Source organism: Melozone crissalis, unplaced genomic scaffold, assembly GCF_028551555.1.
Source record: "Melozone crissalis strain CALT ecotype California unplaced genomic scaffold, PUWL_Pcris_2 ptg000033l_1, whole genome shotgun sequence".
Classification (NCBI taxonomy): Eukaryota; Metazoa; Chordata; class Aves; order Passeriformes; family Passerellidae; genus Melozone; species Melozone crissalis.
In genome coordinates this window covers 13882929-13897813 of record NW_026535811.1, presented here as the reverse complement: position 1 = coordinate 13897813, position 14885 = coordinate 13882929, and the positions used below count along the sequence as shown (strand labels likewise).

Here is a 14885-nt window from a genome sequence, read left to right as displayed (position 1 = left end):
GGGATCTTCTGGGAAGATAAGACTCAGTTACACTGGTTCCACAGAACAATCCTTCATGTCCCAAGCTATAACAATTTGTTTCTATTAAGTACCCATTACCCATTTCTCAAGAACCTTCTGCATGACAAAAATAAAAGCACTACCTTTTAGAAAAGGAGTGCAGGTGAAAGCACTTTTGCAGCTAATCAAATAAGGAAGGCTTAGGAGAGAAAAGTCTTCTTGTTCTGTCTTCTGTTGGACAACTTCCTGACTTTTGTAGCAGTTGCCTGCCAAGAGAGCCTTGATAGAGAAGCACAATTACAAGGAAGAACATAATTGCAAGGAAGAACAAGATAGGCTGCAGCCATCCAACTGGATGTAGCACGTGGATGCTGCTGCAGCAATCTGCTCTGATGCTGCTGCACCCATACTACTGCTAACAACTGAGGACCTGATTTCTGGACAGCAGAGGTTTACTAAAAGTCAAATAGGAATTTCAGTAGCTTCTGCTCAGTGGACTATGTCAGTGCAATCTACTCAAACAACAGTTTGTAAACAACACTGCTCTAATGCAGAGTGTTAGAAAGCCTCTGACTGCAGTGACTGTAACATTTCAACATTAAATCAAAGGTTTGTTTCTGCTTAGTTTAGCAAAAGAACTACTGACAAAGAAAATAGAAAGTCATTAACAACTGATTACAGCTAAACCATGCAGCAAACCTTCAGGAAAGTGAGAGGAGAATTGCTTGTGACTAGTTTCAGTTCTGGTTTTCTTTTGATGTCTGGAGAAGTGACAGCAATACAAGGGCAGCTCAGCTGTACTTCCTCAGCGATCATCACTGCAGGCAGCATGTTAAAACTGAAGTGGAAGTTAGAGAAAAAAAGTGTGGAGGTTGTGGGCCACTTTTCTACTTCAGGTGTCAATTTAAAAACAAAGCCATTTCTTAAGGAAAAGAGACTGCTCTTTCCATTAAATGATACTCAGCTGTTTTTACCTCTTTCTACATTTTTTTTCCCCAACCTTCTAAGGATGATGTTCCAGTTGTTGTGAGCAATTGATAGTATGAACAACAGTATATTTTCTTCTGTACAAAAACACCCCAAAGCCTTGAAAAAGCACCTAGGGGAGTGACTGCTCAGAGACAGGCAAATTGTAGGAACAATTACCTCCTCCTTTCCAGAGGGAGACAATCCACAGAGGGTGTGCTTGGAGAACATTTGCTTCACCTGTTTCAAAAAGGTGCTTGCCTGCTTTAGTGGTTCAGGCTCTGTCTCATCCTATAAAATGCTGGGACAAATGGATACATGAGCTACAGTTTGCATTCCTACAGTGCACAGAAAGACCTCCAAGGGTGCTCAAATCTGTAATGATAGAAGCAGCAACTAATCAGCTATAGCCAGAGTTCAGGAAGAACAGTCAGCTTAAAGCTGATATTGCTACTGGCTGAAGGATTTGGAGCAAAGCTGTATGTCACATATAGAACCCACAGTAGCATTCTTGGATTTTGTATGGCAAAGGGGTTCCTCTTTACTGGGACAGCCTTTTTGGAGGTAATGACTAGTCCTGCAGGAACTGAATGCTGTTCTTTCAAAAGCATGAGAAAACATCTGTTTCATCTGGTTCTACAGCTCTGCCCAGAAAAAGAGACAGACTTGGTTTTAAACATTGCTCCTAGCAGGTGTGCCAGATAAGAATACCAAACTCCAAGGGAACCTCCTGCAAACTTCAGTTGTTCCAGCTGAAAGGTCTGTTCTCTGTCTCACACAGAAAGCCAGGGACAGCAGCAGGCAGTGCTGAAGGCTCAACAAAAGGAGGATTAGCAGACAGTGTTAAAGCAAAGGAGCAACAAGTCCCATCAGCTACAAAGGAAGGGCTAGTGACAGTAGTTAAAGCATTCTTATTCTACCCCCTCCAGCCCAGCATCATCTGAGCTGAGGCTGGACAACAAAGTGACTGCAAAGTGGCTCAGTGATGTTGGTCCCTGTTAAATGGAGACCATCTTGATGGTTTGAAGATTTTAAACCAAAGCAGCAGGTGGGATGCAACTAAAGCCAAAGGTGGTGGTGGGATGGACTGAGGAGAGAGGTGCTCTTCTCCATCTGTGAGAAGGCAGGTGCAGTCTCTACCAGTTTAGAGCACCTCAGGTGCTGGAAGTGAAACTGCTGCTCCAGTAAGCAAAGTCAGAAGATCCTGTAGCATCCCCAGTCCCAAACTTGCTTCTGACATTTACAAGGAAGGGTGGCTTGGCTCCAGTTCACCTTAAAGTTGGGTGAGGAATGTTTAAAGGAGTCCTGGTTCTTATCATTGGTTTAACTGTCCCCACCAATAAACTTGGTAGGAGCTGTTTATGAGACTGGGCCATTAACAGCTTGTGCTAAAGCCCTCTTCAGTCCCCAAGTGGAAGGGGCAGTTGATAGGAGGATTTCCAGCCAAGTCTGAAAGCTCAGCTATAGCATTTCACATTGGTTGTCATCAAACAAAGTGCTTTCCTGAAGTCTTCAGCCCTCAGGTATCCAGGCTAGGCCAAAACCTAGCTATCACTGGCAACAGTGAGGTTTGGTGCAAAGGTGCCACTGGTCCTAGCTAGACAAAACAAAAAAACACAAATGAAAGGGAGACAAAACCAAAAGGAACCTTAGAGCAGGTACTCACTGGGAAGTCGAGTGTGAGAAAATAAAATCACATTTTGTTTTAAAATTATAAATACTCTCCATATAAAGTTATTAAATAACTGTGGCTGTGGTGAGTTCCAGTGATCCTCCTAAGCAATGTCCAGTAGTCTTTAAAAAGTGATCTTTGCTCCCCATGTCTCTTGCCCTTGGTTTAAGTGCAGCAGGGGTTGTCAATGACTAGCATGACATCGATGCCATACACTTCCAGGAGGTCCATGAGGAAGCTGCGATCCCCCTGGGGGTCCAGGCCCATGCCCCGTGCGTGCTCAGCTGTCAGGGTCTTGTCCTGGCTGGCTGACACCTCCAGCAGCGTCTGGAATATGCGGTTGTTCTGCTCCATGAAAAACCTGCAGGGGAAAGTCAGAGAAAGGGATTGCACACACTCTCCAAAAAGGCAGTGTATTCACCAAACAGGCAGCAGAGCCCCAGAACTGCACTGAACCCCTCTAGCCAGAGATCCCACCTTGTTAGGGGGTGCTGTAGTGCTTTTCCAGTCTCTCTATGGTGACCCAGAATAAACAAAGATAAAGCAGGAACTGTTAATTGACAGTGGTGCTCCCGTCTGTGGGTGGCCTTTCCCTCAGAAGGAGCCACGTTATCAGCTAGAGTGTGATCTGTGGTCACCAAGCAGGTACATCACACCTACAGCTCCCCTAGTGTAAAGGAGGAAGCAGTGTTGTCACCCATCTGATAAACCAGTGGGTAAATAAATTCTCTATTACTGGTGCAGAACACACCAGTGAGAAGTACTTCTTACCTGATGCTTTCCTAGGAACATGCAAAGCTATTCAGAAAGAGCTCTGGCTACACCTGTGAAGCTCAACACTGAGAGCTCTGCCCCCACAGCCCTTCACACAGTTTCATCCCATTACATCTCACCTGCTGCAGAGTGTGAGTAGCAACAGGCACAGCAGGGCTTCAGAGGTGGTAGGCATGTGGTTTTTATCTAATTCTGTACCTCCCACTCTACACCCAGTTCTGGTTCCTCTGCTTGCCAGGTATGAAGGCAGCCACATCAGTGGCCCAATCCTTCACATGCAGGTCTGATCTCCACACTGTACCAACCCCCAGTATGGTACAGTGCCTGCTTTCCATGAACACTGTCCTTTCCAGAGCCAAGTGTTCTGGCAGTAGTGCTTATGTTTGTGAGGGCGTTCTTACATCTCTGTGTTTTTAAAATTCACCTCTCCCTTCTGGCACATAAGCAACCCCGGTGGATACTACATTTTGGCTTCTCAAAATGAAAGGAAGGTGATCTGAAGAAGAAAAGCCAGTCTGTTTTTGGAACCCAGGAGGAAGAAAGCTAACTGTGGAACTATGTCAAACATGCTGTTTCATGACATGCCAAACAGTGCAACACAAAACCAGTGCAAGAGGCTCCCTAAAACTAGCAGTGTCCAACTAAGTATTAGAGATAGCCACTCACAAGATAAAAAGGTCCTCTTCACAGGAGCTGCAATCCTCGCCCACTTCTTGAGAATACATTAACATCTGCCTGAGAAAAGGGAGACAAGTTAATTGCACATACCTACTGTGAGCCTCAAAGCTTTATGAGACAACCAGAATCTTCAAGAGATGAGCTGAACCAGTAGTTATTGATATTGATATTTTGAAAATACTACAAGGAGGAAAGTAAGGAGCAGTGTCCTCTCTATTCCACATCTCCTGTCAGGAGCACCCAGCCCTCTGTGATTACCTTTGGTCATTGAGCCGTCGGTACTTCTCCTTGTCAGCATTGTTAATTTTCAGGAGTGGCTGCAGATGTTCGTGATGCGTCTTCACATTCTGGTTGTCCACGTAGACATCATAGAGATCCCGTTTCTGCTCAAAGATCTTTTCTGTTGTACCTGCCAAAACCAGAGAAGATTTTCAGAGCAGCATGTTGCTTTCCCAGCAGACCAACTGTTCTCTCCTGCTTGCATAGTTAGTCATTCCATGCACAACCTATTTCTCATCAATTCTATTCCACAGTCTGGTGTCTCAAGACATTTTGCAGCCTGAAGCTAAAAACATCATGCCTAATCCATCATACTTACAGGCCACGTATGATACTTCTGTCTCCAGCATTTCTATGTCTGCCACATTCACATAGAAGAATGGTTTGGACTCTGGGACAGTTCCTCCAAGACCAGGCAGAGAAACATTTGCAAGGCAACAGCAGCAATACACTGTGGACAAGAGAAGTACATCCTGAGATGCTTTTGGTTTTTCTCAAGGCGCTCTGAACCCCAATTGCCCAGTTCTCCCACAGGCCTCTAGGAAAACAATGGTCAGAGCTCTGAAATGCCCTTGAACACCAGAACTTCTCAAGTGATGACATCTTGTTTTGGATAGGAAATAATCAGTTCTCCCATAGGAATCCCACATTCTGGAATCAGTCAGTGCTCTTATTGTCCTGTGCTGACAGGAACTGAGTTTGACAGTGCCAGATGCGTCCTTACTCACAAGGCCTGAAGAAAAGCATTTGGTAGGAAACGTGTAAATTCAGCCTGAGTGGTGGTTTCACAAGACATGGTCACAATGGATTCTGAAGACCTGCATGATGTCTGTCCCCTCAGTACTCACAGGCAATTTCTGCAATGCTTCAGCCTACTAGATCAGAGCTCTGCAGTGTCCCTGGAAACATACCTCTGTAGCAGACAACTCCAACTGGGGGTGGTGAAAATATCAGTATGCGCTTGCGCAGCAGGGCAAACTTCCAGAGGACGAGGATCTGCTCACCGAAGAATTTGATGAACTGAGACATACAGCCAGCAGGGTGTGTGATCTGCAGGTGGAGCGAAAGGGAAGAAAACAGCTTAGAGGTGAAGCAGGGACACATGCACAGATGCTAAGTCTAAATGTGGGAGCAAGACCAGCACACAGCTTGCAACGGTCCAAGTAACAAAATCTTATCTAAGCAGCCTACAAAGCGCGGGAGTGACTGCTTACATAAAGGAGTATGAGGCACCAGCAAGGAGCAGCAGCCCTCTGCCCGTTCCTGCAGGCCTCAGGCACCTGCCTCACCTTCATCTCTGGGTACATGTATCTGTGGATGGAAGGCAGCCAGTGGACAGGTTGCTGAGAGCTGGGGGTGCCCTTGCTATCAGGGAGAACTCCTTTCTTGTCATCATAGAATGCCTCTAGATGGGAGTAGTGCCCTGGCATTTCCAGCTGGTGTCTGGAAAAGAAAGGAAAAAAGGGGAGATCTGTAGTATCTCCAGACTACTTGTTTAGCGCCTTGCCCCCAGCAAACATCTGCTCTCCCAGCTAAAGGGGATCCTGGGTGCCTCAGTTGCACAGATTGATCCAGGAAGGATGAAGAAACATCAGGACTACCAGCTCTCAGTGCAGCCAGAGAACACACACACACACTGACACAGGCATAGCACTGGTCCTGTTTTACGTACACTCAGGTAGGAACAGTTTTCTACCATTACCATTTTTGCTGCTAGATCCACTCAACACAACTGAAGCACACAGCTAGCCAGGAGCATCATTACACAATTAGAAGCCTTTTGTAAACCTCTAGTAAAATTGTTTTCAGAAGGAGAAAAGGGGAACTTCTTGTTCTCTCAACTCTCCCTGTGACACTTAGGTCTGCCTACAATAACCAGGGTTTGGATGACATTTGACTAGCCTGTTAAGGAAGGAACAAACTGCTGCTAATCAGTTCCTTGTCTCCTTCACACTGTGAACCTGTAATACTTTCTGGAGAAATACCCAGTCAAGGAAACCACAGCAGAACATTGTCACTGAATTCTCACTTGCCTAAAACTGCTCTCCATAGAAGGAGCATTGCCTCTCCCAGGTGGGGAAGGGCCAGGCTCATTCCCAAGGGAACTTACCTGACCTGGTTCTCCAGGAAGTGCATGTACCTATACAGCAGCGTGTAGGAAGGGGAGAGGATGCCCACGGACTTCATGCGGGCACCACGCTCCAACTCACTCTCCACAGGCATGTTGGCAAAGCAGGCCAGGCCAAAACAGAGCCCCTTCCTGAAATAACTGCAGACAAAGGTTTGACAGAAGGGTTAGTGTTACAAAAAGGGAAGAAGAAGAAAGGTAACTGAGGGCTAAAATTGCTGATTTGGGAATATATTTTCTTGTGTAAGGAGCTCCCTGAAATCCCATCCTGCTAACTGAAGGGCTGTGGACAGGCCTTGGGTGTCCCAGTCTTCTGAGAAGCAAGACAAAATATTTAAGGCAAGAGTTCCCAGGAGCTCCCACTAAAGCCCCTACCATCCATGTCACAGGCCAGTAAATATAAAATAAATCAGTAACTTGGAAGGAAGACCAACAGAATGCATGATTCAGTCAGTGCAGAGCCCTTCCTCCAAGGAAGAAGCCTGCAGTGAATGCAGGTCTGAGTATTACAGCTACTTGGTCATATTTGGGGTGCCAGCACGTTGAAGCACACTGTGATTATCAGACTGCAAGAGTTCAGTTCACAGGCCTTTAAGAAAGTAACTGTTATTCCTGACCAAAAGGAATTGTGACACTGCAGTTCATTGCAAAACATTGCTGCATTGCAACATTGGGTTAGCAGAATGCAGAAAATTCCTCTCCTATGTGTTTCCACTGAAGGAACTAGCAAAGAAGAAAGTGAGACCTGTTTATAACAACATTTAAAGGAACCAAAAGCCCTGTCAAAGTTAAGAACATTTTTCTAAGTCCTCTTCCTGCAAAATCCTTCCCATTTCAGTTCTGCCATTCCTTGCCCTTCACTCTAGGCCTCTGCTGACAGTCTCAGTAGTGGCAGTGCAGATAATTTGCCCAGAACACATTAAAATTTGCATACCAGTGAGAAGTTGGCCTGCCCCAGTTGGTCTGCACAGGCAAAGCAGACATACAGCACATCCCTGCAGCTAGCTGGTACTTAACACGATACTGGAAGTGTCTGAAAAGTATCTTTGGCACAGGTAGGAACAGCTTAGCAAGCCAGTTTCTGCAGGACCCTAGCTTCCTAGAAGGTACTTTCCTTGCATGTTCTGAATTAAGAGCTGGTGGTGTAGATGCACAGCTAAGAAAGGAAGAAGTAACATAGCTCACATGTACTCACATGAAATCTGACTGGATTTTGTGGGACCCACTTGCCATGGATTTGAATTCCACACCTTCCAAATCTATATCTTGGGGTAAACACCATTCCACCATGTTGCCTGCAAAGAAGCAAATGAATTTAGGTAAGCTTGAATACAGTACCTGTTTCTAAAATGCACACATCATCAATAGCAAGTTGTTGGTTTTCTAACCCTGGGACACCTGAAACAGTGCCCTAACACAATGCCTGATCTCCTGAATTGTCACAGACAGTACATGACATCTCTTGCAAATGTTACTTGTAGCACAACGCACAGAAACTGCAGGATATTTGGAGCCACTTCTGAAGCTAGTGCTATTTTGTGGATTTATCCATGATAAGCTTAATTCAGCATCTTCAATTTTACCTGATGGTGCATAAGCTTTGGTCTACACAAGCATCCATCCCATAAGAAAGAACCAAAGGACAGATTGTTGCACTTTAGGATGAGTTTCTGGGACAACTCACACCACCACCAATATTGTTCTTTGCCTGTGCTTGGCAGGCCTGGTCAAACAGAAACCCCTAAGCCATCATCCAAGTCATCACTTGTTACCCCTGAAGTCTCTCCTATTTTCTTTAGGATAGGAGTTACCTGAAGCTTTATATAGGGGCTAGGGTGATCCAAGTACTGCAATGTGTTTGTGCATGCTAGAATAACCAACAAAAAAATGCATAAATTACAGGCTAGATCAAGATCAGCAAACATCTGTCACCTGCCAACCCAGCCAGAAAGCATGCAGTTGTTCAGGGGAAAAGGCCACCTGAGGAGCCTGATCCTAGAACAGATGATATCAGAGAAGTTATAAAATGTCCCTAAAGCAAATGAAGTCCAACAAGTTTACCACAGTCCAAAAAAGGGGTGACTTCTTACACTTTCCCATGACAGCACTTCAGAGCCCAACCTGCTCACCTGGACATTCCCACTGCACTGAGATGTGCTCCAGATTTCCCCACTGAGTTTCTGTTCTCTGTCAGTCTGCCCACAGCATTTGAAGTCATGTGGCTTAGTTTTAAAAGCAAGGCAAACAAACCAAAATCCTTCAGGATAATGCAATGGCAGGTGCAGCACAAAGGTGTTTCCTACTGGTTCACTCCTTTCCCTGCCCTTTGGGGTGAGCATTCCAGCAGTGCTTGCACAGACAGCGTACATTTGCAGGGGCCTTACACTCAGCCAAGACTCTTGGAGATATTTAAATCTGAGGCCTCATTTCTGAAGCCTGTCTTTTGTCTCATTACTCATCCTGCACAAGTATATGCCTGCACAGGAATAGGGCTTAGCTACTGACATTTAAATAGGCTATTTTTCTTCTCACATAGATGCTGTATTCAGTAGACCTCCCCCAGCCCTGCCTGGCAAGGACTTCAAAAAACCCAGCAGCGTTAGGCATGGCAACAGGAGGAGCTGAGCATCCAGGAGCCCACTGGCAGTGCCCGAGCAGAGCTGGAGCAGCAGCAGCCTCGTGACCCCGAGCGCAGCCCTGAGCAGTGACAGGCGGGAGCACAGAGCTCTGCTGTGCCCAGCCCCGGCCTCTGAGGCGTGTGAAAGGCTGGCAGAGAGAGCCACTGACATCATAGCAGCCTGCACGCTCCCCTGGAGGGCTGCAGATTATATATAGATGGTGGCTTTTGTTGTCTGGGGCTTGTGTGAGCCTGTTTGCTTCGCTTTTTAAAGGCGCAAGAACCTTCCTTGAAAGCGTGAGGAAGTCAACTCTTGAGACTGTTGCCTCATAACCATGAAATTGTGGTTAAGGCCAGATGTGCTTTTAAGCATCCCTTATTGGTCATGACCTGTAGATTCATAGATCAGTAGGTGAGAGTGCCAGCAAGAGCAAAGGAAGACGGGCTTTGCTCAGCTCAGTCACAAACACCATCAGGTGTCACATCTGCTGCAGAGGTGTTAAAGCAGACATTGCTCAAACAATGCCTGTTCTGTAGCAGCAATAAGGAAAGGATGCCCTTGAAACAGATCTTTACCCTGCATGTGACCTCCAAACCAGCTCACCTATCACTCAGCTATTTTTTTTCCTGGGATCTGGGAGCAACCTGCAGCTGTGCTCCTGGCTGTTCCTCACGCCACCCTGCCCTATGAGCACATGAGCGACGTGGCAGTCGGAGAACAAACGCCGAGATTAAAAAGTAGGAAAGTCAGTCTGGCCAAACAGGAGAGCAAACAAAGGAGAGACTTCACCCAGATGCAACAGGACTGCCAGTCTGCCCGAGAAACCAGAGCAGGGAGGAGGGAACAATGTTGTAGAAAAACAGGAAGCGCTGCCCTTCCCCATGGAGAAAGCAGCTCTCGTGCACTCAGGAAACTTTCCAATTGAGAGTCACCCAGCATTAGAGAGCAGACTAGTGATTCTGCTGGGAGTCAGACCTGCAGATCTGATCTCCTGGAAGCTATCTCCCACCTTCAGGTCAGGTCTGAGCCAGCACTCATTTTCTAGTGTGCAAATTTAAGGATGTTCTTCCTCCTTCTTTTGTATTTCTTTTCCACTGGATTTTCACATCCTCACAAAGATATTGGCACCAGCATTTGGGGTCATCACCTGTCACTCCTCACTATTAGATGTTTGCTGAGGGCTTTAGGGTCCCCTGCTGTGCAGTGCTACCATGTTGTGCCGGGACAGGAGAAGCAAAAAGTGAAACCTAAACATCACACTGGCTCTGTTTCCTGCACGGAAGAAATGTGGGACAGAAAAACAGAATATTTGCATGTTCACTGGTGCAAAACACATTACTTCCCTCTTTTCCCTCCTTGTCTCTATTACTCACCGACCCTTTAAGCGCCTTCTCAAGTGCCACAGGGTTCACCAAGCTGCAGGTGAGGACAGCACCGATTCAGAAGCTGCCTCTGGCTCTTGTGTCAGTCACTCACAGGAGCACTGACAGTCACAGGGACACTGGAACTGTAACAGTGACCTGGCAACCCCATAACCTACCCTTGGAAACTCATCACATGCAACTGCTGTGCACTAAGCTCCTCTGCTTCAAGACCTTCTAAATTTTGGAGGGAAGTTGTTACATTCTTTATTAGCATGGTCACCACTTCATGCTCCCACAGTAAAACCTCTCTTGCCCACCTACTTGCCTGTAGTTGGGCAGACACTACCTGGCATAACCACCAGAAATTCCGCTGTTCCTGTGCCTCAGCAAGCTGCCAAAAGAGGTCTGCCATGCTTCTCCTGGGCAGGATCAAGCAGCTCAGACACTAACTGGGTGATTTCCTTGAAGGCAAGGACCAGCTGCCCTTATAGACATTACACAAGTCCCTCACACTATCTGATGTGGTTTACCAGAAATTCCTGTATTCTCTTTTTGACCTTAGCAAGTTCACACCACTGCACCTTCATGATGTTTTTCCAAGTCCACACCCTCCACAGGGCACTTTGCTCCCCAGCTGTAAAGCTGACATTTGCTGGTGTATTGCTCACAGTCCAATCATCCCTGCTGGGTAGCAGCAGGAGGCTGAATCTTCCTGGACTTGCCAGACTACTCCAAGGCTGATGACACCCAGCATTAACTGCACATCACATGTGAGAAGAGCTGTTGCCCAACTTTCCCTGGACTTCATTCAAAGCAACAGCTGGTTCAGAAAAACTCCTGAGAAAGCTCAGCTTTCTGCCAACTCTCAAGAAAATCTCACAATTTCATAGAAGGCATATGCTGTCAGATTGAAAGGCAACCTGCTGTTGCAGTCACCCAGACTCTTTCATGTTTTGGATTCTTAGGAGAAATACCTCCATTTTCCATCTCCTGGTGGAAAGATGACATCCAATCTTATTTCAGATTTTTATGAGTGAATGATCTCTAGACTGAAGACACTTCCCTCTGGTGCAGTATGAAAGGGTAACTTCTCAAAATCCTTGTGTGTTTTGGGACACAGCAATCAGGCTGTCTGACAATGGGCACTGCTGACACCACATCACTCCAGCAGCTACGTCCTGTTCTCTACTTCCTTAGGACTTTCAGTTCAGGACTGGCATTCAGTCTTCACTACCAAGGCCCTCTTGTGAGCAGGATGTCAGGTACTTTCCCCTCCCACTGAAGAACTAACCTCACTGTGCTTTACAGACTCCTGTCCCTTGTGCTTTTGCTGTGGACCAGCTAAGGCAGTGCTGGTCTAGAGAAGAAAGAGGAGCTCAGTCTCACTCCTGGGCTCCTGAATCTCTCTCTTGCTTTTGAACCCCAGATTGGTGCCTGGCAGCCAAAAGACCCAACAATGTGTCTCAGGACATCAGACCCCTCTGCACAGTGGTACCTGTGTTCACAGGTACAAGGCAGGTGCTAACTTCCTATCTGTGTCCTAAGATCCTGTTTGGTGGATACTGTGGGAGCACTGGGACTAGGAAAACAAAGTTAAGACATTTCTGAAATGCTGACTTACAGGTTTGAAATTAATAACCTCTGTCAGTAGTGATACAACAGCACAGTCCAACAACACTGAGAGTGATGGATATGGCCGTGAGAAGTAGAAAATAAATTCCCTTGTCCCTCTCCTCTGCCCTCCTGGATCACAGCACTCCTTCAAACCACTAAGTCCCAGAGATCCCACCAGGGGCCAGCCTCTAAACACACTGGTCACCAAGAAATAGGCAGCTGAGCTGCTGCTGCTGCTGCTGGTGATCATGCCCTGCGAGCCTGCCGGATTTACGCCTGCCACAAACGCCATCCATCAGCGATAGCTGCGGGCAGGCCTGCGCCGCTCCACGGAGACAGAAGGATGCTCTCCAGATGCTGCTAACAGGTTGGTGCCCTCCAGGCAGCGCTGGGCAGAGGCTCGGCCTAAATCTGTGCGGGGCACAGGGGATGCCCCAGCGCCGTGCACGAACTCCCTGCGCCGTGCAGAAACACCCATCCCTCTCCTCCGAGCGGCACCAGACGCGGCGCCTTCCTCCCGCCAGAACTTCTCGGCGGGATGGAGACCACAAGCAATCCCCTTGTGCTCCGTTTTCGGCAATGCCCACGGCCCCCGCTCCCGGGGTCCGGCCACGCCGCCCAGCGCGGCGGGAGGAGCGGTCCCTGGGCTGCGGGATGCGGGGAGCGCTCCCCAAGGGAATCCCGGTCCCCGCCGCATCCATCTTGGTCCAGCGGCACCGGGAGCCCCAGGCCCGGCCCCGCGCCCCGGCCCGCCCGCTCCCGGCGCCGCTCACCCGTGCGGGGGTCGAAGGTGACCACGAAGACGGCCACGATCTGGTCCTCCTCCGCCTCGGCCCGCTGCGGCCCCGCCGCCTCCGCCGGCCCCTCGCCGTCCCACGGAGCCGCGCTCCAGCCGCCGCCGAGCCGCCGCCCGCCGCTCCCGCCGCCGCCGCCGCTGCTGCCCGGCTCGGCCGCGGGCGGCGGCGCCGACACGGCGGGGCCCTCGGCCCAGAACAGCAGCGGCGCCTCGTCCGAGCGCTCCACCATGGCCGGGCCGGGCCGGGCCGAGCCGAGCCGAGATGAACTGAACCGAACAGAGATGAGCCGGGCCGAGCCGAGATGAACCGAACCGAGCCGACCGGGGCAGAGATGAACCGAGCCAAGCCGAGCCGAGCCGAAGCGAGCGGAGCCGAGCGGAGCCGCACCCCCCGCGCCGCACCGGCGGGGGGCGGGAAGCGAGGGGCGGGAGCACGGGGGTGTCACCGGCGGGGCGGGGCCGGGGCAGCCGGAGGAGATCCCGGCTCGGAGCTCTCCGGTGCCGGCTCCGGGAGGAACTCGGGGGCTGTGGACAGCCCGCCTGCCCGTGCCTCACCTCCTCGCTCCGCCTCCTGTCCCCCCAGGCTGTGACAGCAACGCCGAGCAGCTGCCTCCCCCAGCCCCGGCAGAGCCGTCCTGCTGGGAAAGCCGCGGGAACTGGGCAGAGCAACGGGGGCAGGCTCGCACCCCTCACATGGCTGTGGTGGCAGCTGCGAGCCACAAATCTGAAGGAGTCAGGGATACTGGTCCAGTATTAGTACACTGGTGTATGTGTACACACACACACACACACACACACACACACACACACATATATATATTTACACATATATGAACATATGTGCTACAGAAGGATGTGAAACAGTTCTGGGTGGAAGAAGCAGATTGAAAGATGGGGGCAGAAGCATGACCAAGGCATCTCCAGTCAGCCAACTTCTTGTAATTACCGTCCTCCTTATGCCACCGCCAATGTCATTAAGTGTCACTAGGATTAACTTGGTTCCCTAGGTCTTTCTGATTAATTGAATTGCCCAATTAAGCAGGCCACAATTAAAAGGAAGATACTGCCATAAAAGCCTTAATTGTCGAACTTTTTTCCTGTTGAGCAGTTCTGAGTGCTCAATACCCCATTAAGAAACCCATCATCCAGTTTCCTCAGCAGTGGGGTTTGGGTTTTTCTCTTTTTTTTGGTAACATTAGCATCCATTTGCTGTGAGCTTCATTTCAGACAGCTCCAACACTGAGTGGGCATTTTGTTTCGCAAAGCCCATGCACAAGTTTACTTTGCAGAGCTGTAGACCAGAGTAGGTGGTTTTTAGCAGATGGAGTTTTTCATAGAAGGTGATTGGTAAAGAAAAAAAGAAACAAACCCTGCACAATATTTTGTTACTGTGTAAAGAAAAGCCAGATTCTGCAAATACTTGGCCACATGCTTTGCTTTAACTGTATAGACAGTGCCAATCTTCATTTGGATGAATATATTTTTGCATATTGGTGATGCTGAAGTGACAGCTCGTTTCTATCTTCATCTCCACAGTAGTGCTGCTACAAATGTCAAGTGTCTGTCCCCCAGCAATCCAGGCAGGAAATAAATCCCAAATAAGAATTTCTTCAGGACCCACACAAGCTATTTGTGGTGCAGAGCTGTTCCTGGTCCCCTCAGCAGTGCAGTCACACCAGCATTGCCCCAGCATGAGGGAGGGGATGCAGTGGGAAGAGCAAGCAGTGACAGGGAGCAGGGGCTGCCAATGCTGCCTCTGAGATGTGAGAAACATCATCATGCTCTGAGCTCCCAGCTTTGCTGAAAAACCCATGGGACAAGGGACCTGGATGTACCAGAGCAATTGATATGGCTTTGGCCAGCAATCTGGGCCTGCTGAGGGCACACTCTTTGCTGGATGCATGCATAAAACAAAGGCCACATTTTCTACTCTTTTATTATTTCACCAAAATTGAAATTATTTAGGCACCTGTTAGAAATAAAAACTGTACTTCAA

The 14885-nt window shown here is 48.6% G+C and overlaps 1 protein-coding gene across 1 annotated transcript; it reads right to left on the bottom strand.

Annotated features, from left to right (window-relative positions):
• Window positions 1–530: 530 nt before the first annotated feature.
• Window positions 531–13119, bottom strand: DENND11 (DENN domain containing 11). The gene is made up of 9 exons (XM_054282040.1): window positions 12867–13119; window positions 7693–7792; window positions 6480–6638; window positions 5659–5812; window positions 5281–5419; window positions 4689–4820; window positions 4349–4499; window positions 4079–4147; window positions 531–2999 (listed from the first exon to the last, which is right to left on the bottom strand). The coding sequence occupies exons 1-9, from the start codon at window positions 13117–13119 to the stop codon at window positions 2804–2806; spliced, it is 1353 nt and encodes a 450-aa protein (XP_054138015.1). The 3' UTR covers window positions 531–2803.
• Between the last annotated feature and the right edge of the window lie 1766 nt (window positions 13120–14885).

Coding starts and splice junctions, on each gene's coding strand:
- DENND11 (XM_054282040.1), bottom strand. CDS start 13,119: ATGGTGGAGCGCTCGGACGAGGCGCCGCTGCTGTTCTGGGCCGAGGGC. Junction 7,793..12,866: donor CACCTTCGACCCCCGCACGG/GTGAGCGGCGCC, acceptor GCTTCTTTGCAG/GCAACATGGTGGAATGGTGT. Junction 4,148..4,348: donor CGACGGCTCAATGACCAAAG/GTAATCACAGAG, acceptor CCCTTTTCTCAG/GCAGATGTTAATGTATTCTC.